Below are 27,838 nucleotides of genomic sequence, written 5' to 3' on the forward strand. Positions count from 1 at the left end.
TTCCTTTTCTGTTATTGGGTCGAAACCGTCAACGACGAACGGTTCGTCGATTGCAATCGAAACTTGATGTCGTTGTACAGGAAGCCATAAGCGATCCAGTTGTCTAATATGAATCAATTAGCAAACTGGCATGGCCTGTTCACGTCGAGCCAACAATTGGGATTTGATAGTGGTAAGAATTCATGTATACGGCTGTGGAAAGCTGGTACATTCTTTTGGAGAGGTTCCCTCAACTCATCTAGACATGTAAATTAGAACAAATATGAAGGACAAGTCTGCAGACCTAAAACAGGACAGGCAATTTCGCTGAGTTTGATACTTAAGCTCTAGTATAACTCCTCAGAAGACTAATGAAGGGGTCTTGATCACGATGAATTTATTATCTAAATTGCCGTGTGGTGCAGGGATCAAATAGAAAAAGCTTAACAAGACTTTGACAACGGAAAACGCAGACGTAAATATGTACCAACTGTGATATTTTCCTTACCGTTGGTTGAAGTGCACGAAACCACTCCTATAGATACGACTAGGACTTGAAGGACACGAGGCACAATGGACATGACGTGGGAAACATGAGATTATGGAACTAATTTGTGTCCATTCTCGGTGTACTTACGGCAAAACTTCAAGCACATATACTTTTAAATGTGGTGCAGGGATCAATCAAATCAGACCCAATGACAGGGGCACGTTAAAAACAAAATCTTGAAATTATTTTATATTTTCAATAGTTTAAAAATGCATGAATATGATGATTCAAAGAGAATGATTTTGTTTTTTCTAGCCACAGATGCTTTTAAATGTGGTAACGGGCCCCTGCATGTATGTCTCTTTTTTTGTTGTTGGTGCTACTCAGTCCAAACAAGTTGGGACTGTGCTGTAGTGGCAAGTGTGTTTCAACTTTCTAGAACTCAAATATTTTAACTTGGTGCACACAAAACTGAAAGATGAATTAAAAATTGGGCAGGTTTTTCATTGTGTTATTTTTGTATTGAACTAAATCACATCATTGTAAGTGAGATTTTCCCGTTTTAATTCAATTTCATTCAATAAGATTGGTTGGTTTTGAGGTCTGATCCCAAGCTAAGCTTTTGTCGGTAACCAGTCATCATCCACATCAACATGATTATCTGAATCCAATGTAATTAATGGGAGACGTATCTAGTAGCTTAATCTAATAATTCGGTTATGTTCTGAATCCGTTAACCCGTTAAGTTAACGAAACAAATTTGAATTTGCCCTAATCCGATCCGATAATAATCCAATCAGATTTATGTAACATTTATTATATTATATTTTTACTTACTTAATACATTTCGCACTTCTCATTGATAGAATTAATTTACTTTTAAGCCCAATATTGTATACATTAAGCCCAATTAATAACCCCACATCTCCCCCACTCTAAACTAATCCCTACCACGCCAGACCCAAACACAGAAGAAATTATAATAAAAAAATGCCACTCCTCACTCATTTCAGCTGTCTTCTCCTTTATTTTTGGTCAAAATTTCAACTTTTTTGTTTTCTTCTCTCAGTTCTCTCTCACGTCACTCAACTACAGAATCCATCCCCACACCACCTAATCGAACAGACAATCCCACCCAACCCATAACATATCAATGTTTTTTCTTTCTTTTTCCCAGTGATTGATCAGATATCCAATTATCGAACATATCGTATGTGGATTTGCTTGTGAAGGATCAGATACAAGCTGATCCACTCCATCTCCGACCCATTCACAGCTCTACCTACACTAAGCCTATTGGAAACATGTTGAGGCCACTTTCTCTTATTGACATGACCACATTAGACAACAAATACCCATATACCATATATCTTCAAGATTACTAAACGATCTAAAACTATATCCACAACATAAACCACTTGGACATTCTGAAATAGTAGGAATGTGAGCATCAGCATGGCAACATTGTGAATAGAAAATGACATTATGGATATCAAACTCCAGGATAATGGTTCAACAGAAGAAAAACCTTAAAATTCACCGTACATGGATTAAATATTTAAGGATAAAAATAAAATGGCAAAAAACAGTTCATCTGTCAACAGTAGCTCAATCTAAATGTACTTCTTGCACAAACGTAACACTACCAATACTGCCCAAAACAAGAAGCTCATATTCCAGTGAATGCCTTCTTTCCAGCTCCAGAAGAACCAGCCGGAGTCACCTTCAACACGTTAAACCTCACTGTCTTTGACAATGGCCTGCAAAATTTAACAACCATAAGTACAGATTACAGAAAAGAACACCCTTTGACTAATAAATAAGTAAAGAACGAAACATATGAAAACCAATCAGCAACAGTTGCAACAGATTTAACAACCAACATGTTCAGGATCTAACCTGCATTGGCCAATGATGACATAATCTCCCTCCTTCACACGGAAGCATGGTGACACATGAGCAGGAATGTTGGAATGCCTCTTCTCATATCTACAAATAAGTGAGATCAATTTTCCTGTTTCTAAGAAAAAGCATAACTTGACCTTTTCATAGTAATATGACCTCACCTTTGGTATTTCTTAATATAATGAAGATAATTACGTCGAACAATTATAGTCCTCGACATCTTGGCACTGTGGCAAGTACCGGAGAGAATGCGACCCCTGATGGAGACATTACCGGTGAAAGGGCATTTCTTATCAATATAAGTTCCTACAGTTACAGGCAAGCAACCCTTTTAGCCATAAGATAAACACCAAAGTTGATATCCCAAGTCATTTGACCATAAGGTTTACAGAACAACTTCAAACAAGACTCTGCCTTCCACTCCACTCAAATCACAGAACACTCAAACTGTACACACGAAATGCTAACAAGCAACATTCAATCCCTGAATAATAAGTAATAGTCCAGAGCACTTCATGGTATATCTAATTAAGCATAGACATGAACCAAACGTAGCAGATGTTACCTATTAAATTGAGCGACATTGACATTTACTACATTATTCCAAAACAAAACATGATGTCAATTCCAGTTTAGAGGCATTATCCACACTCTTGATGTCTGAAATTTAAGCTCATTGTAGAGAAACATAAGTTTAAACCAATTATAAGAGTTCAGTCTAACAATCGTAGCCCACTGCTAACATCTAGCTAACATAGCCCAATGCTTCACTATTCAAAGAGACTAAGAAAAAACAGGAAATTGGACCATATGCACAACAATTTGAAACAGCCAAAACCCAAAAATGAATAGCAACCATGAGAAAAGTAAACTGTAAAACAAATAAGGGTTAAATTAAACCTTCAATAGCGTCTCTGGGTGTCTTGAACCCCAACCCAACACTCTTCCAGAAGCGATTGCCTCCCTTCCCTGGCCTCTTTCCTTTCCCTGTCTTCTTTGAGCTGCAAAATTTTACATCACATCAATATGTTAGCCACCACCGCATCCATTTCATTCTCTCAACGACTTAACAGTTATTTTATTTCTATAAAAAAATCATTAGATTTCAGCTGAATGCAGATAAACAAGAACACGCGCTATATCGGATCTCAATTTCTGAAATAACTAAAAAGAAAAGATTTTGAAACCACTGGCTTACCTCAGGAAAACCTTGGGTTGCTTCAAGAAAGCCTTCTCGGTCTGAAGCACACACACGCATAAAACGATGAATTAGTAACAGCGAAGTGAGTTGAATTAGAGCCTATTTCTAACAGAGGGAAGCTTAGAGAGAGAAGTAGAGGGATCTACCTGTTCCGCCATTTTCAAGCTGCTTTGTGGAGACTGGTTGAAGCCGACGCCGTGAAGGGAGACTGATGAGCAAAAACCCTAATCTATGCGGAAACGAAAAGGGTGATGCTTGAGGCGAATATATGTGGAACCCTAATCGCTGCAATGACTAAAATGGCCTTGGAACAGAAATAAGAAAAACTTGAATTGGGCCTTTTTTCTTCTTCTTTTAATTTCGGCCTTTTGGGCTCACAACTGTTTATTTTGGGTTTGAGAAGAAAGAGAGGAGGGACAACATAATCAAGTTAAAATTTTGGGTCAATATTAAGTTAAACCCAAACACCTTAATGCTTGATCCAGAGCTTTGGTGTGGTGATCAGTTAAGGCCCAGACTTGGAAGGCGGGAAGAAGAGAAAGCCGACAAAACAGGCTGATATTGCGGTCCCCCGTGCCCGTGGATTACAGCCCACGAGAAGGAAAAAGAGAAAGAAACTCAAGAAAATGGTAATTCCTTGGGGAGCGAGCCGTTAGAGGTTGACGCGGTTTTTGGGACCCAACCCCTTTTGCCTTTTTGAATTTCTTCACCTCCGCAGCAGACCACTTTTCATGCTCTTAAACTCGATGTACATTGACGAATTTACGCTTTCTCATTCGGTGGATCTAATTCCATGATTTTTGTCACGAAACATTTTCTTACTTTATTTTCCTACATTTTTAAGTGTTTATTTACGGTTATGCAAAAAATAAATTTTTGTTTGTTTCACAAATTTAATCTTAGGAATTGATAAGCAAAAAAAATAAAAATAAAAATTTATACAAACATACTACTTTAATATAATCTAAACTATGTGAAGGGAGATTTGAACTATAGAAGAATACATCTATTCTAACCAACTTAAAAGTCTGTATATACATACGCAAATAAATTTTAGTTCAAATAATTAAGAGCATTAAATATGCATCAACCGTATTTGAGGCTTTTAGTATTGTTTGTATTGTAAAATAAAAAATTATTGCTTGTTTTAAAAAATAAATCACCAAAACAACAAATATGAATTTCATCTATTTAAAGAATGTACTTGTGAATCACGTGATTTTTTGTACCCCTATAAACTTTTCATGAGTAAAATTTACCATTCTTCAAGAAAAATGTAGTTATCCCACTTTCATTATGTTTTAAAATAATAAATTATGTTGGTTTTTTTCTTAATAATCAATATATATAAGAGAAATATAACTAAATTTTATTTATCCTAAGAATATTTTGATGTCCTTATGAAATAATAAATGGTGAGGGTATTTTTGTCAAAATATTTCGCGGCACAAAACCGAAAGCAACAAGCCACACTGGTATTATTAATTGGGGGCTGAAAGCATCCAACGTTTCTCTCCCTCCATTCCCATTCTAAGACCGTTACTATTCCCTCCCTCCCTCCCACTCCATTCTCCCCATTCTATCTCTCTCTCTTATACTTCTCATGATGTTATGTTATTGTTCTCTGCCCTCCTCTCTTCTTCTGGTGATTTTCCTCTTCCTTTCTTCTCCAACTTTCATTTTCTTCTCTCATGGGGATTCTCACTTTTCACCCTTCCAAACACCACCCGTTTCAGGTACTTTCACTTTGCCACGCATTTCCTCAGTTGGGTTCTTTGTTTCTTTGATGCTGCGCCTATTTTTGTTGTTCATTCTTGGACATTGGCCAATGGCCACTGTCCTCTGCTATCAAGCTCCTTCATTTGTAATTTTTGCTTTGAATGGAGTGTTCCTTTTTAGTGGAAAATTATAACAATACTTACCCTTTATAATCAATGTGCAAATTTGTTTCCTTTCCATTTTACTTATTTGTACTGATTTTTATTTTTATTTTATTTTATTTTTGCAGGGTGGGATTTTGGGGAGAAATATGAAGTGGGATTTCAATGGGGGAGTGGGAGGTCCCTTGTGGAGGGGCCCTTTGGTGAACCAGTTGAGAGCTCATCGATTGTGTTAGCTGCACAGAGAACACAAAGGAAAGATCCTCTTAATGGGTTCAAGAGGTACACAGGAGGCTGGAATATCAGTGACCATCATTACTGGGCTGTAAGTTCATCACTCTTTTTTAAGAACTTTGCTTTTTGCTTTTCTTCTTCTAGATATATGAAAAAAGCTGAATTTTAATGTTGCCGTCTTGTTGTACTAAATGTCTTTTAATATCATAAAAGTGCTTTTGAAATCAGGGAGAAAGTTACTTCCCTTGTTGCTTTGTAGTTAAAACAAGATATAGAAATTTACTTCTTCGAAATTGCTATTTTCAGCACTTAATGACTTCATGTTGACTAAGAATGCCATTTTCGTAGCATCCAATCACCTACTCTCAAATATATAAACTGATTTTCTGATATCCTAGTAAAATTTTAATTCTTCGAGTGTTTCTCTGGCATGTATGTTTTTTATTACCTTAATAACATTTCATTTGTGTTTAGTCTAAAATCTTGAATTTCTTTTCATATACTCTTTTTTTTTTTTGGTTCAATTTTTTGTTCGAATGCAGTCTGTGGGTTTTACTGCAGCTCCCCTCTTTGCCGTTGCTGCAATCTGGTTCCTGAGTTTTGGCTTGTGCTTGCTGATCATCTGTGTCTGCTACTTTTGCTGTAAAAGGCAGACTTATGGCTATTCTCGGACGGCATATGCTCTTTCTCTCATATTCCTCATACTCTTCACCATTGCGGCAATGTACCTCTCTCTCTCTCTCTCTCTCTCTCTCTCTCTCTCTCTATATATATATATATATATATATGTATGTATAATATTTATTGCTTGGTGTTTAGCTGCAGTTGTTTAAAAACTGATGTGCTATTTTTTGGTTACTGGTTACAGGATTGGATGTGTTGTGTTATACATTGGCCAAAAGAGGTTTCACAGTAGTACAACAAGTACATTGGAGTATGTTGTACATCAGGCAGATATTACGGTTGAACAACTAAAGAATGCATCAGATTATCTCGCTGCAGCCAAGCAGCTTGGAGTGGACCAAGTATTTTTACCTTCTAACATTCAAACTGACATCGATGAGATTGGAGGAAAGCTTAATTCTTCTGCTAGTACCCTTGCTGAGCAAACACAGGAGAACGCAGATGACATGCGCGATTTCTTAGATTCCGTGTAAGATAAAAATCAAAGGCCTCTTTTTCCATTTCTTTTTCTCCTGGTTCTTTGAGATTTAATCTGATCATAAATTGGATTATCTCAATGTACATGCAGGAGACTGGCGCTTATCATAATTGCTGCCATCATGCTTCTCTTGACATTCTTGGGATTCTGTGAGTTGCTTTGATATCTTTATTAAGATACTATATTCTGGTTTTCCAAACATCTTAGATTGTGGTACTTATTCATTCCTCTATTGTCACATTTTGTTCCAGTATTTTCAATCTTCGGCATGCAGTCACTTGTGTACATGTGAGTGAGAATTAGTTCCAATACCTCATCTTCCTCTTCTATCACTGCCTAGTTTCTTTTTGGTTGAGTATACTTGCATTAAATGTATGCTTCTGTTTTTTCCCTCACTGAACAGTTATAATTTAATTGTTGCAGCCTGGTGATCACAGGATGGATACTTGTGGCTGGAACATTCATTTTGTGTGGCACATTCCTTCTTCTTCATAAGTAAGCCTTATGATTTAGTTATGATGCTTTTCTGCTTCGATATATCTGCATGGCTTACAACTAGAAAGCTAACTTTTTCTTCCCTTTGAAATACTAGTGTGGCTGCTGACACTTGTGTTGCAATGAATGAATGGGTTCAAAACCCCACTGCACATACAGCATTAGATGATATATTGCCCTGCGTTGACAGTACAACTACCCAAGAAACCTTGTTGCGAAGCAAGGAAGTAACTGCTCAACTAGTCAACTTGATCAACGAGGTCATCACCAATGTTTCGAACATAAATTTCGCAGCCAACTTCGTGCCAATGTACTTCAATCAATCTGGTCCATTGGTGCCAATCCTCTGCAACCCATTTTTTCCTAACATGGCTGATCGAACTTGCACTGCTGGCGAAGTGAACTTAAACAATGCAACGGAGGTAAAACCAACCAAACTCTGCAACATTAGTACATAAATACTTGATGCATCAAGTTTGGTCTACAAATGTAATGCAAGTAGAGGTTACATTCATAGACTAATTTTGCACTACTTGCATTACATTTACAGACCAATTTTGCTAAGACTTTAGAAACCTCAATACTTAACTCAAATTTTTGCAGGTATGGGGGAACTATGTCTGCCAGGTTTCACCAAACGGGATTTGCACCACAACGGGGCGGTTGACCCCTACTTTCTACAGTCAGATGAGTACTGGAGTAAGCCTGAGTAATGCATTGAATAATTATGCCCCTATACTCGTTGAACTACAAGACTGCACATTTGTTAGGGAAACATTTAGTGACATTTATAGGGATCATTGTCCCGGTCTAAGTCGATACAGTAGATGGATCTACATTGGGTTGGTCATGGTCTCTACTTCAGTTATGCTCTCACTCCTACTGTGGGTGATATATGGGAGAGAACGACGCCACCGCGTTTATACAAAAGGGTTGATGGCTGAATCAGCTCAAGGTACTGAAGGGGAGAAGGAATCTTGATGGAAGTTTTTGCAGCATTCCACGGCTCAAAATTATAACATGGCATTTGGTTTCAATTCGGTTTAGGGTTTGTACATATTGAATGCTAGTTTTGTACTTCTGCTTCTTTGTATGCAATTGCATTCTTTTGCCAATTTGCCATTAAGAAGGCCCAACTCTTTTAAGACCCAATTGCAAGCCAGAATTTATGAACCAAATGTTTTGGTTATATGGATAATAAAATCTAGCGGGCTTTCCATATATGCACCCAACAAAGTGATCAGTTCACTCAACACCCAAAAAGATTGAAAATTTATGGAGCGGGGTTACCACAATGGTTGTGGCCCTCCCCCTTCTCCTCTCTACTTGGCATTCAAGATCGAAACCCCAATGTGGGTTTCTTTCCCCCCTACATCTTATTTCTTAAGAGTGGTGATTTCCTCACTCCTTTTTCTCCTATTTTATCCACTTATACTCCTTTTTAGTTTATAACTAAAAAAGGAGTGTAAGTGGATAAAATAAGAGTGGGGAAATCATTGCCCTTTCTTAATTCTCAGTGTTTTGAATTTACTAATTAAATTTTTATCTAGATTTAGAAGCCATCAAAATCAAGTGCAAATCTACAATTATGAACCAAATGTTGTGGTCCTCATGGATAAAATCTAGTGATAAAGTTCCATTTGTCTCCAGATTTGGGGAAGAAAAAAAGAAAGAGTGAAAACTTCTATGTTAATTATGGCTTCAATGACAAGAAGCAAAAATAACAAAATTCAATAATGCATGTGGTGGTTTAGAAAGTTGATGCATGCCCCAGCTGTCTTCTCCAATTGGTCACCCATTCTGCAGCCATCCATGTGCTCAGTTGAAAAAAATTCAGCAAATTTCCCATTATTGTAGCTCCAACATGTGGAGGATTGATTGGCCCAACTATGCCTTCCATTACACTATTTTTATGTTTTTATTTTAAAAACAGACAGCAGCCTAATCAAGATCAGAGAATTTAAAGTATCTCTGTAAAATCAGCTTAACCACTTTCAGATGCAACCTTCACTCTCAATGTTAAGAGGGTGGGTGGGGGCAGGTACTGGTGAGTTGACCTAATCAACAATTTTAAATTATAATATAACTTCAATAATTTTTATTTTTTTTGGGGACCAATTATTAATATAAAAGAATTAGTGTTTCAATTGTATCTTATGCTTAAAGGTGAATTTTTCAGTAGAATGATTTGCCATGATGTGTTTCTATAGTACATTGTACAAGTCATAATGCTTGCAAGCAGTGCACTCCTCTGTGACATAATGCAAATAAATCTTCAAATATACTTATTCAAAAAATAAAACAATTATTCAAAAAATAATGCAACACAACCCTATTATTCTATCAACAAGCTAACTTTTGGTTACTCATTGAACAAAGGCCCCATTAATATATAATAACTTTTACAATAAAATGGGAAGTTAAATTTTTATGAATTTCACTTGCAGGTCCCTCAAGTTTGAATTCTCATTGCACCTTAATAGTGTGTATGTGAAAAATTCCCCTAAAGTAGTTGGCTTTCTTTATCTTTGAATCATTGGATGTCACCTGCTTTGGTTGCAATCATTTCCCTGTCCTTAAAACTAGAAACATTGAGGATGGGCAACCACCTTTATTTAACTCATTATTATCACTTATGTCTCATAAAAACACAAAATTGACACCATGATCTCCAATTCATCCACTCTGGTGTTTGAATTGAGAACTCTCAATAATACACAGCTTCAGGCCCAAAAAAAAATTATCAATAATACAGCTTGGTTAAGGCAAAAAGAACATTTGCACAGTTTCTTTTCTTGAAGTTTAAATTATCAGTAGAATATGTGCTTGACAGCCAATTTACAAAGAAATTACACACCTCATAAATGTATTGATATGATATGCCTTTCTTAATTTGGCTACCAATAGGCAGTAGTTGCCTCCTTTACAAGCCTTGTAACCGCCAATTTGGCCATACAAATCAAATCACCTTAAGGATCTTTAATTTTTCTTCCAAAACAAATCACCTTAGAACCTTCCCAACCACCAACCAATTTTATATTGAGTATCTATTAATTCTCTTATATTGTAAGAAAGACAACCCATGTTGCTGTTATGGTGATATAATGCAACATCTTATTCTATGCCACCAAAATATCCAAAGCTGATGAAGTAGCAGATGGTAGAAAGTTTCTTTGCTTCCATCAATTCATTACTTGTAGCATCATTAAGAATTTAAGAGCCATTTGACCCTAGAGTATGCCAAAGGGCAAAGTGGCAACCAAGTCATACCCATTGACCTGCATCATCTGTTCAATTTTATTTATTTATTTTTTTAAGGCAAGAAAGATATATTATTCCCATTTCTGAACTTGGAAGGAAAGAAATTAGCTTCAGGGAATTGTTCAATCAATATGGTATATGCCCTAACTTCTGTATTGGACATGAACAAAGAAGCCTATGAAAACCATTGATGAAGGAACAGAACAAGGGCTTGCTGCCTAAAGTTTAGGACATGCTTAAAAGTTAAAGGTCACACTTAAAAACAAAAGGCTGCTTTCTTTTTTCTTCTAGACCACATCTTCAACAACTTACAGCTTAGCCTTAGCCTATGCTCCCTATGCAACAATAAACAGCTTAGCCTATGCTCCCTATGCAACAATAAACAATAAAACCTTGTTCTACTTAATTTCTTTGGGTCACTTCCATCACCACAGTTGTCATATTTTCAATAATATATTATCTCCTTCACATCTCTTTCTTTGGACATTTCAACTTATATTATTATGATAATAGTAGCAGTTTGCTCAACTTTGTTTTTATAATAAACTCATAATAATCTTATCCTTCAAGTGCACTAAGTGACAACAAAGACGTAGTGAAAGATGTGTACCAAGTTAATTGGTTTTAAAATAACTTTTTTTTTCCTCTTCACTCAATCCATATTTGACAAATGTTAAGTGACTTATTGTGTGTATAGGACAAGTTAAATCTATCCCTTTGAAACCCCTCAATGATTAGCTAACCCTTTGTGAGATTTCAAATGGATCATATGCAAAAAGTAGATCTAATAGATTGGATCACTCAAAGTTAAATATATCTTCTTTTTAATCTAAGCGATATTTTATTTTAATTTAATCTAAACTATAGGGATGAAATTCGAACTTGAGTTCAGAATGAGAAGCACATCCATTCTAACTAACTTCATGTATGCACTTTTTAACTTGATTGTTCATTCATATCAAGACAGATATAAATCAAACAGTTAATACTACTGCCACACAAAAAATAAAAAATAAAAATATTGATCAGTGCATCTTTTTCATCTTTAAGCAAATTATTAAGCTTTGACGTTGGCCTTTGAATGTTGAAGCCATATATAATGGCAAAACTTGCAAGTGGGCTATAATTGATGCTGTTATTAAGCTTTAGCTGCCAAATGCTAATTAGGACCCCCAAGGCTAGGTTGTATGTGGGTTAGGAATTGAATATTTTTTTATGGAGCTTTCCATCCATCACTATGAGCTATATGTGCTGCATATATATTGGGAACTGACCTCACAATCGTCATCACCACCTAACCTTATCACCTTAGAGAGGTACCTTTCCTTCAAAGACTTTAGGTTCAACTCCTAAACCCTATTCTATGTAATTGCATTTGACTAACGATTTTGATTAACAATCTAACGACATAATGATACCATGTAAAATTATTTGACAGGAAAAAAACAATTATTGTTTTAAATCAAAGACATACTCCCTTTTCTTTTATACCACGTCTCAATGTCATTTGAGTATATAGCACATAGGTGGTGGAGCATCACATCCTCAATACATGCTGCCAGTTGTAAAATGAGTCATCATCCATTTTCAAGTGGGTGAAGACTGGAAATAATAATTAGCTTAACCTTCTTCCAAAATTCCAACGTTATATCATTAGCATTAGTGATGATTTTATAAATAATGAAGGTCAAATATGAAATAATATACAAATATAACTTCTCTTGTAGAAAAGAGAGATAGCCACCTTTAGCCTTAAGACCTTTTCAAAGATTAAGTGTGTGTGTGTGTTTTTTTGAGTCAAAAGATATAAAGAGGGAGGAGAATTTACTCACGCACACTGGTGTCTAGGAGTTTCAAAATATGCGAATACTAGTGTTAGGCGAAACATATTTTTCCATTATAGGACGGTGACCCATTGACAAATGTGTGCAAATTAAGTTACTCCAAAATAAATCAAATAAATTAGGCCGTCAATGAAATCGCTGCTCTCTCTTGTTTATGTGTTTGCCGGCAGAATAGGAAACCCCTCCAATCATAAGACGTATTTGACCAATATAATTTTAATCGGTCTATGAAAGCAGCCATTTAAACATCCAACGGTCAATATCACATGGGGAATTGGAAATGGAGCTATATATGGACTTTTCTTGGTACCCGTACAAGCACCGTTACTTATTTTTATAGCGTACACATTATAAAATTGAAAAAAAAACACTTAATAATACGGAGTCAAGAAAGAGCCATGACATGGGGCTCGACTCGGGCCAGCCCGCCATACCAAATCAAAGTTTGGTCCAATCTGATTAAAGTGAGGATACGCTAGTTCTTATGGTCCGATTTGATCATAGGGTGCGACTTGGATTATCGTTTTCACACTCAATAACTATTAGTACAAGTGTCATTGTTGGGTTAACAACAATAAATAGAGAATAGATGTTTAGTTGCATACTTATTATTAAATTAAATGACATGTTTCGAAATATTATTGGACTACATGAAATTGTATGGACGGGAGGATTCAAATTGGTCAAAAATTGTTCAATCAACTTAATTATGACTTGGATCATCCAAAACAACTTGAGGTTTAGTCACACTCCACAAGTTTGGCCCTTTTTTGGGGTTCTCGCGAAAAAACTAAAGACTACATTTATTATAATAACTATTTTTTCATCTATAAAATAATAATTCGTTATGGTTCAGTATTGTAAAATATGTTGAAATTCGATGAGACTCGACACATCTAGAGAGATCAAATCAAATCATGTGATGTGGAAGGTTGATTATAGATGTGTAACTGTGACATTTGATAAAAGTGAGGAGAATTGACTACAATAGAGAGCAACAGAGGAAAACAAGATTAGGGTTTCAAAATTTAAGATCTAAGATCTAAATCTGATGTGGTGGAGTGATCTAAGGTGAGCAAGTGTATAATAAGTGATCAGGGAAGCCAATGAAATACTATTGCATAGAAAACTACTGATTTCAAATTTGTAAACCAACTACTGAACCAACTCAAAGTGCTGATCCAACACCACATATTTGCAAGTTAAGATAATTTTTCACTGGACTAGACCTCATTAACATAGTTACCATATTTTCGTAATCTTATGATATCAACATTGTTATTTGAACCCATGTCTTGATCCAACCCTACGTGTATAATTATTTATTCCTCTTATAAAATTTATTTCTTGATTGTTCGAGTGAATCAGAAGATTGCAATTTCTCTAAACAAAGATAAGAGCCAAAAGAAATATGGCAAAGAAAACAAGAACCAAATGAATGGGAATAGTTTTGTTCACCATATGAATTAAATGAGAGTATGTTTACTTACCATATTAATTAAAGGTGTAGGTAAGAATAAAAAATTAAAAAAAAAAAGCCGGCAGCCCAGTACACACCTCGATTCCCTCCCCCGCAATCTCTCCCTCTCTCACTCTTCGCCTCAATATTTCCACCAGAATCCTTTACTCGCTTGGACTGAGGACGTCGATGTTTGTGTTCACCCTTGTAAATAATCTCCCAGTGCAATATTTAAACGCTTAAATACACTTAATCCATGGAAATCCGAATAAAGACCAGAATTGAAGTTTGAAATACATTGATTCAAATGTGAAAGTATAACCAAACCTTCACAGCTTAAGCATTGAAAAAAACCTAATAAATGAGTGCAAATTTATCCTAATGAAAACCACTCTCCTGAAGTCAATGCATATACAGAGTGCGGGGAAGAGAAAGAAGAGAGAGAGAAGAGTCGGGGTGGGCTGTGGGTCCTTTTTAATTTTGTTTAAATTTATTCTCACATAAAAGTTAATTATGATTAATAATGAGATATATGGGCATGTATCTTTGGTTAATGTGGTGATAAAAAAATGCTAACCTCTAAGATGTGCACAAACTATTTTGGGAAAACAGAGCCACTCACCGAACGAAATGAAATTGAAATTCAACCTAAAAAGACCAACTCCATAATTAGCACATTCTAGTCACTTTTATTTTATTTTGTTTTTTATATTCCATACCAAAGTTTGAAAAAGAAAAGGAAACTTCCTTGAGAAAACTACCAGTCTTCTTATTAAAATAAAGTAAAATATACAGATTCTCATAAATAGAAAAATAATAAATCCTAAGGACCTGGGCGCATAAAACCCAAAAGTCCGGGTCAGTTGAGGCATTACACGAAGAACAAGCCAATGGCAAGCCGTAATTAAGAGAACATAATTGGGTTTCTCGTACTTTCAGTTCTAGCGTTTCCCAAAGAATTTATACGTGGCAGGCTCTGCACTGGCCCCAGTAAAAGCTGTTGGGCAAGCGGCTCCAACTTTCGTCCTCTTCCCGCAGTCCCTATCACTCCAGCCGTTGGATAAGATTCCCAACGCCTACAAAAACCACCAAACGTGAAAACCCCAAACCACCCCTAATCTTCAACCGAATTACCATCCACCGGCACTCAACTTCTCTATAAAAACGGCCCTTGAGACTCGTTAGGTTTGCCAAACCAAACGCCCTAAGGGGCCCTTAGGGGAAAAAACAATCTCTCTCTCTCTCTCTCTCTCCCTCCTCTCTCTTCCTAGATCTCTTGCTCTCTCTCTAAACACTCTCCAATGGCTACAGCATCGTCTTCATCATCGAGAGCGAGAACCAGGTCAAGCGGACCAGTTCTGCGCTCGCTCTCACCTTCCGGAAGGTTTTACACGGCCTCAAACGCCTCCATCTCATCTTCCGCTTCGGGCTTTGCTTCGTCCACAAGCTCTAGCTTCTCATCTCCGACCTCCGCCTTCTTCAGCCACCACAAGGACCACCACTACTACAATCAGCAGATCAACCACCACCATCACCACCGATCCGCTTCCCCGACACGTGTCAACCTGTACACCTCCTCCGCCCCTTCTCCATCCGTCCGCTTCTCCATCGACCACCGTTCGATCTCTCCGAATCACTCGAATCGATCCATCACCGTTTCGAAGAAAAATGGCCCGATCTCGATGCCTAAGAAGACCTGTATGTGCTCGCCGACGTCGCATCCGGGGTCGTTTCGCTGCAGCCTTCACAAGAACGTCGGCGGAGGTCACAACGCAGCTCCGTATCCAACGAACAGGCTGAACATGCGCAGATCTGCTATGACGAACTCGCTGGTTCGAATCGGTGGAGTCGAAGGTGAGTGGGTGAAGCGAGCCCTGACCGCTCTGATCCGCCCTTGCGCCCACCAGCAGAGGCGAAGAGCCGGCTTCCAGCCGAGGCCGAGCCGGCTCTCGGCCATGTCCACCACCGACGACAAGTGACTGAGTTACTATCGGCGATGATCTCTCTGATTTTGTTTTACAGAGTAACAGAAAGATACAGGTCAGGTTGGTTAATTTCCGGTCATTTCTTCATTTTTTTCCGATCTTTGAACCCGGTGAGTCAACTCGGAGCCACACAGCCCCGCCGCTATTGATCCGAGCAGATCCGACGGTTTTAGCTGAGGTCAACTCAACTCAACTCGGGCGAGTCACGAAGCGGAGGGGCCGAGTCGAGCCGGCGAGTATTGCGCTCTGGGATACGGAGCGTCACGCCGAAACACTATGAAAGAGAAACTCCATATTGTACAGTTGAATGATATGATTTGCTATGGAAAATTGGAAGGACAGTTTTCGGACATTTAATCTTTTCCCTAAACAAATCTCTCAATTAAAACTGGATTAAGGAAAATTAACAGAGTAATAATTTGCATTCAGAAGTTGCAAAGACTTGGTTCAGTTTGGTTTTGTGACAGCCGTTCATTCCATTTGTGTGTGCAGCATTTGGGGTTATCCGTTATGTTTGCCGTTTCCGTCACCGTCCGTTCCCAGTTCAGTTCCGTTGGCCGTCGTCATCATCGTTACCGTGTTCCGTTACGTGTGTTCCGTTCAGTCTGCCGTAGTGCTTTACAAGGTTGCGTTACTCTCTTTGCGAGGTATATTCTTTCTTTTTCCGTTAATTATTACTGTTTGTTAATACTATTTGTGTTGTGTTTATTATTTGTTATATTGTAGACTTATTAACTTATTTGTTGCTTTGGTTTGAAAATTTCAAACTTTTTGTTTTTATTTTTGGCGGTTCTGTTGCAGGTGTGAAGTTATTGACTAATTTTCATGGACTTTTGAAGGCTTTCAAATTTGAAAATATGGCCTTGAACTCAATTTGTGGAAGCCAAGGACGAAATGGACAAATGAACCTTCTACAACACTCCTGACTTTAAAAGAAATATTATATGACTATTTACAAAAAAATAAAAAATCTCATTTAAAACATAAAATAAAAGAAAAAAATCGCAGTTAAATAACAAAAATATTTACTCTATGAAGCAAAGTTACCGTGAGGAGTATGTGGCTCAAATTGTTCAAGTAAAACAGTAAAAATTCCCAATACTAGCAAGGAAAGCATCAATTTGGGAGAAATTGAATGAAAACATTCAGTGAAAGTACAGTTAATTGCTCACGTGATGGAGGAGCAGAAAAGGAAGTACAGGCCAAAGAGCATGACCTGGCCGCATTTATTTACGTGAATCTGACGCCAAGCGTGATCGGTGCCATGATTGGAAAAAAGTGAAAATACAAGGACCAAAAAGAAAACAAAAGAGGAAAAAATGAAAAGCAAGACGAATGAGTTGGATGGACCATCAAAATTCAATGTGGACCAGACCTTTGATTGAGAAAGCATCTTCAAAACTTTTTTGAGTGGTTGTTGACACGTCCAATTCTTTCCATTGAATTACTTGTGAAAGTGGCATCCACGATACGACGTCGTTGGATAAGGGAGGAATAGGAAAAGGATAGTATGTTTCTTTTCTTGTATGGAACGGATGTGGGGTCACTCGAGATGTTTAAAAGAGTTTTGAGGTTGACGACGCCCTATCTTTAGTTACTGAATAAATCTACCTCAACTCGAATTGGACCAAACAAGACAGCTTACCAATTAAGACCCTTTCGATCTGGCTACACAACAAAAGGCAAACTCGCAGGATTTACATGCAATTCCTACTTCGTTTTTTCTTCAGATAAAAAAGGTTTGTTACGGTTAATTGGTCACACACGTGTGGGAGATTTTGATTGTTGATTTATTGTGGTTCACATACATCAATGTCTAGAAATCATCTGTACGTTTATAGAAATCCTCTTATGCGTTAAATCAAGGACAAAAACACCTTTAGGCTATAGTGTGCTTTACGCATGCAAATACTTAGAAAATATGAACTTAGCAGTGATTTTTAGCAAGTTCATACATTTAAACGAAAAATAAAATAAAATCATAGTCAACTCTTATAAAACTCTTAGCCCTGCCTTTACGTTAAACACTTTGAAATTATTAGGTATGAATTTTAATAATTTAAGTTAATTGAAGAGAAGAGTAGCAAATTTTACTACCATATGTCTAGACTATATCAATAATGATGATAAGAACAACAAGAAACAAACATGCTTTCTTAAAAGACAACTTTTTTGTTAATCGAAAAGTAAGAAAAATGTGGAAATCGAATTGACGTGAATGAACAAGACATGCACTTTGAATGCATTTTGACTGAATTGCTCCATGGATCTATACAAATGTACACACAATACGTGAGTTAGGGGATAACTGACTGATTTAAATTATTCATAAGCCCTAGCCCCTTTGGGTTGTGAGAAGATAATGGCTCTGTGTTTGTCACATAGCCGACTATATGGAGACATCATAGGCTTAGATGCTGACATGGTCCCCCAAAGGTTCAACAACGACAACCCATAACTCACCCTCACTCTTACTAAAATCAAATCTAATTTGCTAGAATCTGACAACTGTCAAAGCAATTTTGCCTACACAGTTGTGAAAATGACTTTAAATATTTAGCGTTGTGGCCCTTCCCCTCGTCACACAAGCGTTGGTCTAAGAATTGGAACCACAACAACCAATGTATTTTTGTGCATATTGGGATGTTTTACCTACCAAAACATCAACAAACATTCATGAAATCTTTAACTTTACATATACACCACCCAGTTTTGTGTTCTTAGGAGGACGATCCCCTGTTCTCATTTCATAATTAAAAGGGTTAAATCGATAAAATCTTATAAATTATATGTATGGTTGATTTTAAGTTGCTATACGATTTTATGAATTCAACAAATTAGTACATAAAACCTCCTAAGTTATTTATTTCGGGTTGTTTTCTTTGAGTTTGTAAAGAAAACACTTATGCTCATAAGCATTTTATGAATAAGCATATATTAGGTGCTTCTCTAAAAAGTGGTTTTATTTTTCGTAAGGTTTTTTTTTAAATTTTCATATCAAATGCAATCAGAAGCACTTGTGGTCTATGTTGCACATACATGGGTCCATGCAACATTACTTGTGGCTGTTTAAAACGCTTTCAAATCATTTCAGAAGTACTCTCCCAAAAGAAATGCCATCATTTAGAAGTAGGGACAACAAATTCAAACGTGTGTTGTGTGGCTCACGCGGGTTCAAAAAGGGGAGAGAAAATCTCTAAGTGTTCCATTTTGGGTCTAAATTACCATTTAGGGCACAACATGTCAAACTTGTTGGGCTAGGGCATTAAAATATGGGTTGGGCTAAAAGCGCTAATCACATTAAAATGTACGGGCTCGGTTCAATCAAACGTGGGCCTTTTCAGGCTCATAGCCAAATCACCGACCGACCTTCATACTACGCGCGCGGGCCCCTGGTTTTAATCTAAAATCAGATAGCCCAAATCCCCATATATCACCTTACCTTCTCCAACTAACTTTCACAACGTCGTCGTCTCCGTCCACACTTCTGCAACATTTCGTGCAATTTTTCCCATGTCCCGCTTACAATCCCTAACAAGATCCACACCGTCCATCCACCAATGGTTCTCAATCCGCCACTTGTCCACCGCACCACAGCCATCATCATCTTCACTCTCGTCTCTGATCACTGCCTCGAGCTTCGACTCTAACCGTCACCAAAACCCATCTTATGGCTCCTTCCTTAAATGGATCTCGGGCTTCGCTATGGGCTCGGGGCTAGGGCTTCTCTACTGGTCTTCTCCTGATTCGGTCTTGACTTTCGCCGATTGGTCGACGGTGGTCCCGGGAGAAACTTTGGAGGATCAGCCTTCGAGTTCCTTGTTTCAGAAACTATCTTTGCCCGAAATTACCGCTAGGTTTCTCTTCGGAGGCAAGTCATTTCTAGTTACTTTGAGCATTTCAGTTTCTTTTGGATATCGTATTTGTTTGTTTGATTTTGGTGTTGGATTACTGCAGATGCTTATAGAAGAAAGATCTTCTTTCAACTATGAGAAACGCATTAGGTTGCGAAGTTCGCCTGAGAAGGTAATCCATATTAATATGATTACACGAGCTTATATAATTATTGATTTTCTGTTGCTTAATTGTTTATTAGCGCCTAATCTTGCATATTTTGTCATTGGCAAATTTACCAGTATGTTAAGCAAGCCTTATAAATTAAGTGCCTTGTGTCGAAAAGAATTACAAGAACTAGGATACAGTTCAAAAAGTTTATTTCAAATTTGAAAAACTATGACAATTCGATTACTATTTATAAGTTAAGTTGACAATGGCTGATGAGGTAGATCTCATGTCCTGGGGTTATTGACTACAAATCCTAAACTCTTTGCATATGCTTGACAGTCAAGTTTAAATTTTTGTTGAGCAAAATTTAACCATTGGGGCTTTGATTAATGAACAATTTACCTCTTGTCCAATGACATATGCTGTTTTACATGAAGGTTTTTGAGTATTTTGCATCCTCTAGTACGCCAGAGGGAGAGTTACTTATGAGGCCAGAAGATCTTATGAGGGCAGTAGTTCCGGTTTTCCCTCCATCTGAGTCCCACCTTGTTAGAGATGGATATTTGAGAGGGGAAAGAAATCCTGGAGATTTGCGCTGTTCTCCTTCTGAATTTTTCATGCTTTTTGATGTAAACAATGATGGGCATATTTCTTTTAAAGAGTAAGATGCTGCTTTTATGGCCTTTGGTGTAAACAATGAATCAATGAAGGATATTTTTCCCCTCTAACAATGTTCTTTGTAACAGATATATTTTCTTTGTGACACTACTAAGCATCCCAGAATCAAGTTTTTATGTCGCCTTTAAAATGTTTGACACAGACGATAGTGGGTTGGTATTAAACAACTTTGAGGCTATTCTCTTTTCCTTCTTGTTCTTCCTTACTTACGCTACGGTTTTGACTTTGACTGTTTATATCCATACATAGAGAAATCGATAAGGAAGAGTTCAAGAAAGTGATGGCTTTGATGCGAGCCTGCAATAGACAGGGTGCTAACCACAGGCATGGACTTCGAACTGGGCTAAAAGTCAATGGTTCTGTAGAAAATGGAGGGCTTGTCGAGTACTTTTTTGGTAAAGATGGGAAGGATTGCCTCCAACTTGATAAATTTGTCAAATTTTTGAGAGATTTACAAGATGAAGTAAGCTCCCAATTCTGTGATTCCCTTGAATTTTAGAATGTTTAAGTTTACTACATCAATTTTATTGCATAAGATTGACATTGTGCATTATATGCGTGCTATCCTTCCACTCTAGTGTTATTGCTTTGCTTTTGCCTGACCTCTAGTTTATATCAGAACTTACCTCACCTTCTACTCATTTAGGTTTAGGCTACCCCACCCAAAAGAAAAAAGTACTCTTAACTTTTATTGTGGATTTCAATAGCAGATGCGTTAATATATTTTCAATTGAGGTAAGCCATAATGCATCCTTTAATTTATGGTATGCTCGGAATGCATTTTACCCCAGAAATTTGTTCTGATTCAAAATTCACACTGTATTTGACTACTGAGCTTATTTGTAGATGGTAAGGTTGGAGTTTGCTCACTATGACTATAAATTACGAGGAACCATATTGGCAAAGGACTTTGCCTTGTCCATAGTTGCTTCTGCTGACATGACTCATTTAAGCAATTTGCTCAATCGGGTTGATGAATTGAACAATAAACCACATCTCAAAGATGTGCGCATCACATTTGAGGAATTCAAAAGTTTTGCTGAGCTTCGTAAAAAATTGCAGCCATTGTCTTTGGCCCTTTTCAGCTATGGAAAAGCAAATGGCATGTTAACACAAGAGGATTTCCAGCGAGCTGCTTCTCATGTAAGATATTCTTGTTTGTCACTTTCTTTAATTGGTCCATGGCTAATGTTTTACATTTTGACAAGGTTACCAGAACTTTTTGGAAGTTTACAGAGCCTTTTGGAACTGTTGCCTTAAGTTGTCACTGATAAGTCTTCTTTTTCTAATTTGACATATGGTTCTGATTATCTTCCATAGGCAACAGATTTCCATATCCAAATTATTTATCGTGATTGTGTTGATTGAATATCAGGTTTGTGGCGTATCTCTCACTGACAATGTGGTTGAAATCATCTTCCATGTGTTTGATTCGAACCAAGATGGAAATTTAAGCTTAGCCGAGTTTGTTAGAGTTTTACACCAACGGGGAAGGGACATTGCTCAACACGTGGATACAGGAATCATGGTTCTCGACTAATTAGATTTGGCTGCATGGACCCTACGGGTAACGTTAGGTTGATATGGTTTGATAGTTCAAGGGGATGAATCCTCTTGTAAATTCGTAAAATGTAAACCTGTAAGTAGCTAGATAAGTTATAGCTCAAACAGTGACATTCAACTGTTGTAATGTGCTCCTCCTCTTGCCCCTATATCTAATGTAAAACGTAAAAGTTCCATTTTGTGTGTGTTTCGCATGTTTTTCGAGCAACCATTCCTTTATTATGTATGTAGCTTGCTGGTCAATAAAAGAAACTGAAAAGTTGTCAATTTTGCTTTCATTCGCAGATTCCTTTAGCTTGCTGGTCAATAAAAGAAACTGAAAAGTTGTCAATTTTGCTTTCATTCGCAGATTCCTTTAGTTTCGTTTCGTTTAAACCAATAATCTCTAATGCATTTTCAGTGTTGATCTATCATCACCAGCATTTGCATTTGCTTTGCTCTTTCCAAATTTCCAGTGCCATGTGAGCTGCCAACACATGTAGGTCACCATTGCCAGCTTTGCCACCATTATTACCCAGCACTATCTCTCGACCATAACCACAACTAATGTACGAGCCACCACTAACCAGACCCCTCGCTAGCTCATCTCAATCATCACATCCCACGATTATTTTTAAGCTCTACAAAACCAAATTTACAAACACAATTTGAAACTGGCAATATCGGTGTACCAATGTCCGAGTTGAAGTGTATCGCTTCGAGTGAATCAGTTAGAAATTTATTACATTACGTTCACAGGTCATTTCGTGTCAACCTACGAATATTAACTGGTTGAAACGAGTTCCATAGGTGATGGTTTCTGTTTGCTGATGTATGTGTAGTCTCGATGCTTAATATTCCTTCGGAAAATGGGAAGAGAGAACCTAATACTATTCCTTAAAATAAAAAGAGAAATATTTATCCACGTGAGGAATTAATAGTGCTTCTTTTGCTGGATTAGTGGAATATGCTCTGTCGTCTAGAAGGGAGGTGGAGCCCACTGGGATTTTATATCTTATATTAACCTTAATGACGATAAAATTAATTACAGCTGAGTAATTGAATGTTTTGCCCCTGGATTGGGCGCTACTCCAACGCCCCAGCTCCTTCAGGCACGTGGTGTACACGCTACTGGCTCGAATTCTATTTTTCTGGGACTTTCGTGCAAAATTCTAGAAAATTATTTAATAATATTAATAAATATGGCGGGAAAAAAAAAACTGACAAAAAGAAATATGGCGGGGAAAAAGAAATATGGGCATAAAATCCGACGAATTAGGCTGACTGAAGAGTGAAGAGAGGGGCGTTAGAGAGACGCGCGCTCATGGAAGGTGGGGGACGACCACCCCACTTTGGAACGTTGACCTTTCGTTCAGGAAACCCTAGGAGAGAGAACTTCCCCTTCCAGGATGAAATGAAGTGTCGTTTCCTTGCATTTATTCTGCAGCCAGAGACACCATTGATATCCACTCTCTCTCTTCTCAACAATTCCAGAGCACAATCATTCTAATTCAATTAATTTTTGATTGGGTTCTTGTTTGTCTCTGGATCACTATCCACCAATTGCTGATTTGGAGCTTTGAGAACAGAAGCCAGGTTAAAAAGACTGGATTTTTTTGTTGTCCTTCCATTGTTTTTTTCTGTAGTTCATTTCTGGAATTAGGATTTGGGGTCTGGGTTTTTCATTTTTCTTTCGTTATTGCTTTTTTCTGAAGTGTGTTTTGATTGAAACTTTGTGTATGAAAATGATTTAAGCTTCCATTTCTGGGTTGGTTTATTATTATTATTATTATTATTTTGTGTGTTAAATTGTTGGAGTTGTTGTTTTTTTTTTTAAATCACAGTTTTAAATACTTTTGAATTGGGTTTTATCAGCTGCAAGTTTATTAAGGTTTTGCTTAATTATCAGGGAACTATTTGAATGTTCCTTATTTTATGAGTTGCTGAAAGGGTTTTTGGATAAGATAAAAACCCGAGCTTTAAAAGCTCTGTTATTGGGGTCTTCTTCTTTGTCTGCGTATTTTTGAAATATCAATGGGGAAGCCAACTGGGAAGAAGAAAGATGAGGAGGTACAAAAGCCTGGGAATGCTGGCAGTAAGCTGAGCAAGCCCTCGGATCGAAACTCCAAAGCTTTTGATGAAGACACTGCAATCTTCATCAACATGTCCCAAGAACTCAAAGATGAAGGTAACAAACTTTATCAAAAGCGTGATCATGAAGGCGCAATGTTAAAGTTTGAAAAAGCCCTCAAACTCCTCCCACAGAATCATATTGAAGTTGCTCATCTACATACCAGCATGGCTGCATGTTATATGCAAATGGGCCTTGGTGAATATCCTCGAGCAATCAACGAATGTAATTTGGCGTTAGAGGTATCACCTAGATACAGTAAAGCACTCTTAAGAAGATCTCAGTGTTATGAGGCTCTGAATAGGTTGGATTTGGCATTGAGAGATGTTAATACTGTTTTGAGTATGGAACCAAATAATCTAAGTGCATTGGAGATTTTGGAAAGCGTGAAGAAGGTGATGAGTGAAAAGGGTATTGTTCTTGATGAGAAAGAAATTGGTATTGCTAATGTACCGCAGCCTCCTGCTGCCCGCTTTCGTAAAGTGGTGAAAGAGAAGTTAAAGAACAAGAAGAAGGGTAAGAAAGTTGAGGAGAAGAGGAAGGATAAGGTCGTTGTGGAAGAGAATGTGAGTGCTGATAAGGATAAAGAAGTGGTTACAAAGACCATTGAGCAGGAGAAAGTAGTTACAAAGCATGTTGAGGAAGAGAAAGTGGTTATGAAGCATGTTAAGGAAGAAAAAGTAGTTACAAAGACAGTCAAGTTGGTGTTTGGAGAGGATATAAGGTGGGCACAACTGCCATTGAATTGCAGCATGAGGTTGGTCAGGGGGATAGTTAGGGATCGGTTTCCTGGTTTGAAGGGTGTTCTTGTTAAGTATAGAGACCAAGAGGGCGATTTGGTTACAATCACTACTACAGATGAGTTGAGGATAGCTGAATCATCATGTGATATGCAGGGGTCACTCAGGTTATTTATAGCAGAAGTTAGTCCTGATCAAGAACCAATTTATGAGGGATTGAGTGATGAGGAGCTGAGTAAGGAAGACAGAGAACGAAGCAATGTTGTAGAGAATGGGGATGGTGAAAAAGATAGAGAAGTGGAGAAAAGGTTTACTTCTGTTGAGGACTGGATTATCCAGTTTGCAAGGTTATTCAAGAACCATGTTGGGTTCGATTCTGATGCTTACTTGGATCTTCATGAGCTTGGAGTGAAGCTATACTCAGAGGCAATGGAGGACACTGTAACAATTGAGGATGCTCAAGAACTTTTTGACATTGCTGCAAATAAGTTCCAAGAGATGGCGGCTTTGGCATTGTTTAATTGGGGAAATGTCCACATGTCTAAGGCAAGGAAGCGAGTGTCCTTTCCAGAAGATGCTTCGAGGGATTCCATTATTGAACAGATCAAGGCTGGCTATGACTGGGCACAGAAAGAGTATAAGAAGGCAGAGGGTAGGTATGAAGAAGCTGTGAAAATAAAACCCGACTTTTATGAAGGTTATCTTGCTCTCGGGCAACAACAGTTCGACCAAGCAAAGCTTTGTTGGTACTATGCGCTTGGAAGCAAGATTGAGCTAGAAACGGAGCCTTCTTCGGAGGTGCTTCAGCTTTATAACAAGGCTGAGGACAGCATGGAGAAGGGCATGCTGATGTGGGAGGAGATAGAAGAGCGGCGTCTTAATGGACTTGCCAAAGAAGATAAATATAAAGCGCAGTTGCAGAAATTGGGTTTGGATGGCCTATTTAAAGAGGTATCTGCTGATGAAGCTGCAGAGCAGGCTGCAAATATGAAGTCACAGATATACCTTTTATGGGGAACCGTGCTGTATGAACGTTCTGTTGTGGAATATAAGCTAGGGCTACCAAGTTGGGAGGAATGTTTAGAAGTTTCTGTTGAGAAGTTTGAGCTTTGTGGAGCCTCTCCAACGGATATAGCTGTGATGATGAAGAACCACTGTTCCAATGAAACTGCATTAGAAGGTAAAAGACACATGTTAATTCAAATTTTTTACAACTGTTAGAATTTGAAACACACGATCAATTTTCATTTAAATGCAGGTTTAGGCTTCAAAATCGATGAGATAATACAGGCGTGGAATGAAATGTATGATGCTAAGAGGTGGCAGTTTGGTGTTCCCTCTTTTCGGCTGGAGCCGTTGCTGCGTCGCCGGGTTCCAAAACTTCATTCTATATTGGAGCATGCTTGAATTTTTTTGTTGATAGTTGGGTATCCTTTAGAGGCTTTCCACGAAAACAAATTCTTCAGGTTGCCTTAGTTCAACTTTCACAGGCTGTGTGGTTGCACAGGTAACTTGTCTTTTTAAATTTGAGAATTTTATAATCATGCTGCCTTTTAAAACTATTTAACATTGGCATGCTCTTGCTATTCTTTAGAAGATGGATGAATTGTAATAGAATTTACATGGATTTTTGAGACCGCACAATATGTTGAAAGCTCATTGTTTAACCGAAGACAGACATAGTTTTAACTTTCAAGCGGATTCATTACTCAAAATCCATGCCTCTAGCTTCTAAGTAGTTAGTTTACCAACCATTGTCTGGTTATGTTATGTTTTACATTGATTTATACTATTTTGAATCTTCGTGGTCGGTGCAAAATCATATATCATACTGAATGAAACATAACCTCTCTGGTTTTTACTTTTTGGTGATTGCAGGTCTTTTCTTCTGTCAATGGACTTTTGTGTTCAGGTTCAGCATCTTGTTTGCTTTGGGAGCAAACAGAAAGTTTTCCGTAGTGTTTGAATTTGAGTGTTTGTGACTGGGTTGCAAAATGCCAGTGAGCTTATTTGTTTCGTTTTGTTGTAAGATTCTCTAGGGTAATTTTCAAAGTTTTGGGGGCATAGGGTATATGATTGGATTTGTTCATTCAAAGAATAAGCAGCAGTAACATTATTTTGCTGCTTGCTGTGGCCTATTGGGCCAAGTTTGTTGTCATTTATCATAGAGTGTCATTTGTAAGTTGTATTGTTGTGACATTTGTGATTGTTATACAATAGCAGAGAATGCTATTATTCCTTTACCTCGTTCATCCCCAACTGTTTGATTGAATTTGAATTCTGTTCTTCCCTGGACATGCATTAAGAAGAATACCATCGTATAAGCTTCAGGCATTGGACGCCAGCCTACATAATGCTGGGGATTTCGTTCGAATCCAATCCGTACTGGGGCTTATAACTTAAGCGATAAAACACTTTATTCCACACTCATGACGAGAGTTTGATTTTTTCGATCTTTTTTTGGATCGATTGATCAGGCTAGGCCGAAACAAAAATCTGGTCCACACTGATGATAAAAACTTACCCACACTGCAGTATATATACGCCTGTATCTCCACACTGATTAGTCGAAAGGTTGAGTAAAAAAAAACTGACTCGAATCGACCATCAATTAATTCGGTTTAACTGAGAGCTGTCATGTGCATTTACAGATTTGTATCTCTTTCGTTGCGTGATTATAAAAAACTTTTTCATCTTTGATACTTAAAATTATATATATATATTTTTATTTTATCACATGATATGTTACGTGGTGATGAGAAAGATAAACCGTAATGGAATATCTCTTTGTAACCCAATAACAAAAAAGAAAAAGAGAAAATTAGGAGTGAGATGAGAAAGGTGCAA

At 37.5% G+C, this 27,838-nt stretch overlaps 5 protein-coding genes across 5 annotated transcripts; 4 read left to right on the forward strand and 1 right to left on the reverse strand.

Moving 5' to 3' along the window:
- Positions 1 to 1,933: 1,933 nt before the first annotated feature.
- On the reverse strand, positions 1,934 to 3,862 carry LOC103319736 (small ribosomal subunit protein uS17). Its single transcript, XM_089045767.1, has 6 exons — positions 3,722 to 3,862; positions 3,573 to 3,613; positions 3,275 to 3,375; positions 2,536 to 2,680; positions 2,369 to 2,458; positions 1,934 to 2,229 (listed from the first exon to the last, which is right to left on the reverse strand). The coding sequence occupies exons 1-6, from the start codon at positions 3,731 to 3,733 to the stop codon at positions 2,139 to 2,141; spliced, it is 480 nt and encodes a 159-aa protein (XP_088901893.1). The 5' UTR covers positions 3,734 to 3,862; the 3' UTR covers positions 1,934 to 2,138.
- Positions 3,863 to 5,058: 1,196 nt separating this feature from the next.
- LOC103319881 (uncharacterized) lies at positions 5,059 to 8,582 on the forward strand. The gene is made up of 9 exons (XM_016791474.2): positions 5,059 to 5,311; positions 5,584 to 5,780; positions 6,232 to 6,413; positions 6,558 to 6,842; positions 6,942 to 7,000; positions 7,103 to 7,139; positions 7,275 to 7,346; positions 7,444 to 7,768; positions 7,950 to 8,582. Exons 1-9 carry the CDS (start codon positions 5,179 to 5,181, stop codon positions 8,325 to 8,327), a joined length of 1,668 nt encoding a protein of 555 aa, XP_016646960.2. The 5' UTR covers positions 5,059 to 5,178; the 3' UTR covers positions 8,328 to 8,582.
- A 6,522-nt stretch (positions 8,583 to 15,104) lies between these two features.
- On the forward strand, positions 15,105 to 16,247 carry LOC103319735 (serine-rich protein-like protein). The gene has a single exon (XM_008221320.3). The coding sequence runs from the start codon at positions 15,212 to 15,214 to the stop codon at positions 15,887 to 15,889; it is 678 nt and encodes a 225-aa protein (XP_008219542.1). The 5' UTR covers positions 15,105 to 15,211; the 3' UTR covers positions 15,890 to 16,247.
- A 3,078-nt stretch (positions 16,248 to 19,325) lies between these two features.
- LOC103319733 (calcium uptake protein, mitochondrial) lies at positions 19,326 to 22,320 on the forward strand. The gene is given in 8 exon segments (XM_008221319.3): positions 19,326 to 19,766; positions 19,853 to 19,875; positions 19,877 to 19,921; positions 20,338 to 20,561; positions 20,647 to 20,730; positions 20,828 to 21,041; positions 21,425 to 21,721; positions 21,954 to 22,320. Coding segments are annotated over 8 exon segments (1,410 nt in total). The 5' UTR covers positions 19,326 to 19,408; the 3' UTR covers positions 22,119 to 22,320.
- Positions 22,321 to 23,526: 1,206 nt separating this feature from the next.
- On the forward strand, positions 23,527 to 27,234 carry PHOX1 (Octicosapeptide/Phox/Bem1p (PB1) domain-containing protein / tetratricopeptide repeat (TPR)-containing protein). Its single transcript, XM_008221318.3, has 3 exons — positions 23,527 to 26,171; positions 26,250 to 26,498; positions 26,870 to 27,234. The coding sequence occupies exons 1-2, from the start codon at positions 24,155 to 24,157 to the stop codon at positions 26,396 to 26,398; spliced, it is 2,166 nt and encodes a 721-aa protein (XP_008219540.2). The 5' UTR covers positions 23,527 to 24,154; the 3' UTR covers positions 26,399 to 26,498; positions 26,870 to 27,234.
- The last annotated feature ends 604 nt before the right edge of the window (positions 27,235 to 27,838 follow it).

The sequence above is a fragment of the Prunus mume genome, linkage group LG2 (assembly GCF_029339155.1).
Source record: "Prunus mume cultivar Tortuosa linkage group LG2, ASM2933915v1, whole genome shotgun sequence".
NCBI lineage: Eukaryota > Viridiplantae > Streptophyta > Magnoliopsida > Rosales > Rosaceae > Prunus > Prunus mume.

What these genes read in the sequence shown, in the direction of transcription:
- LOC103319881 (XM_016791474.2), top strand. Translation starts at nt 5,179, where the DNA reads ATGATGTTATGTTATTGTTCTCTGCCCTCCTCTCTTCTTCTGGTGATT. An exon ending in ATGCAGTCACTTGTGTACAT is followed by an intron (nt 7,140 to 7,274) that starts GTGAGTGAGAAT and finishes TAATTGTTGCAG; the next exon opens with CCTGGTGATCACAGGATGGA. An exon ending in ACATTCCTTCTTCTTCATAA is followed by an intron (nt 7,347 to 7,443) that starts GTAAGCCTTATG and finishes TTGAAATACTAG; the next exon opens with TGTGGCTGCTGACACTTGTG.
- PHOX1 (XM_008221318.3), top strand. Translation starts at nt 24,155, where the DNA reads ATGGGGAAGCCAACTGGGAAGAAGAAAGATGAGGAGGTACAAAAGCCT. An exon ending in CAATGAAACTGCATTAGAAG is followed by an intron (nt 26,172 to 26,249) that starts GTAAAAGACACA and finishes ATTTAAATGCAG; the next exon opens with GTTTAGGCTTCAAAATCGAT.
- LOC103319735 (XM_008221320.3), top strand. Translation starts at nt 15,212, where the DNA reads ATGGCTACAGCATCGTCTTCATCATCGAGAGCGAGAACCAGGTCAAGC.
- LOC103319736 (XM_089045767.1), bottom strand. An exon ending in CAACCCAAGGTTTTCCTGAG is followed by an intron (nt 3,376 to 3,572) that starts GTAAGCCAGTGG and finishes AAAATTTTGCAG; the next exon opens with CTCAAAGAAGACAGGGAAAG. An exon ending in TATATTAAGAAATACCAAAG is followed by an intron (nt 2,459 to 2,535) that starts GTGAGGTCATAT and finishes ACTTATTTGTAG; the next exon opens with ATATGAGAAGAGGCATTCCA.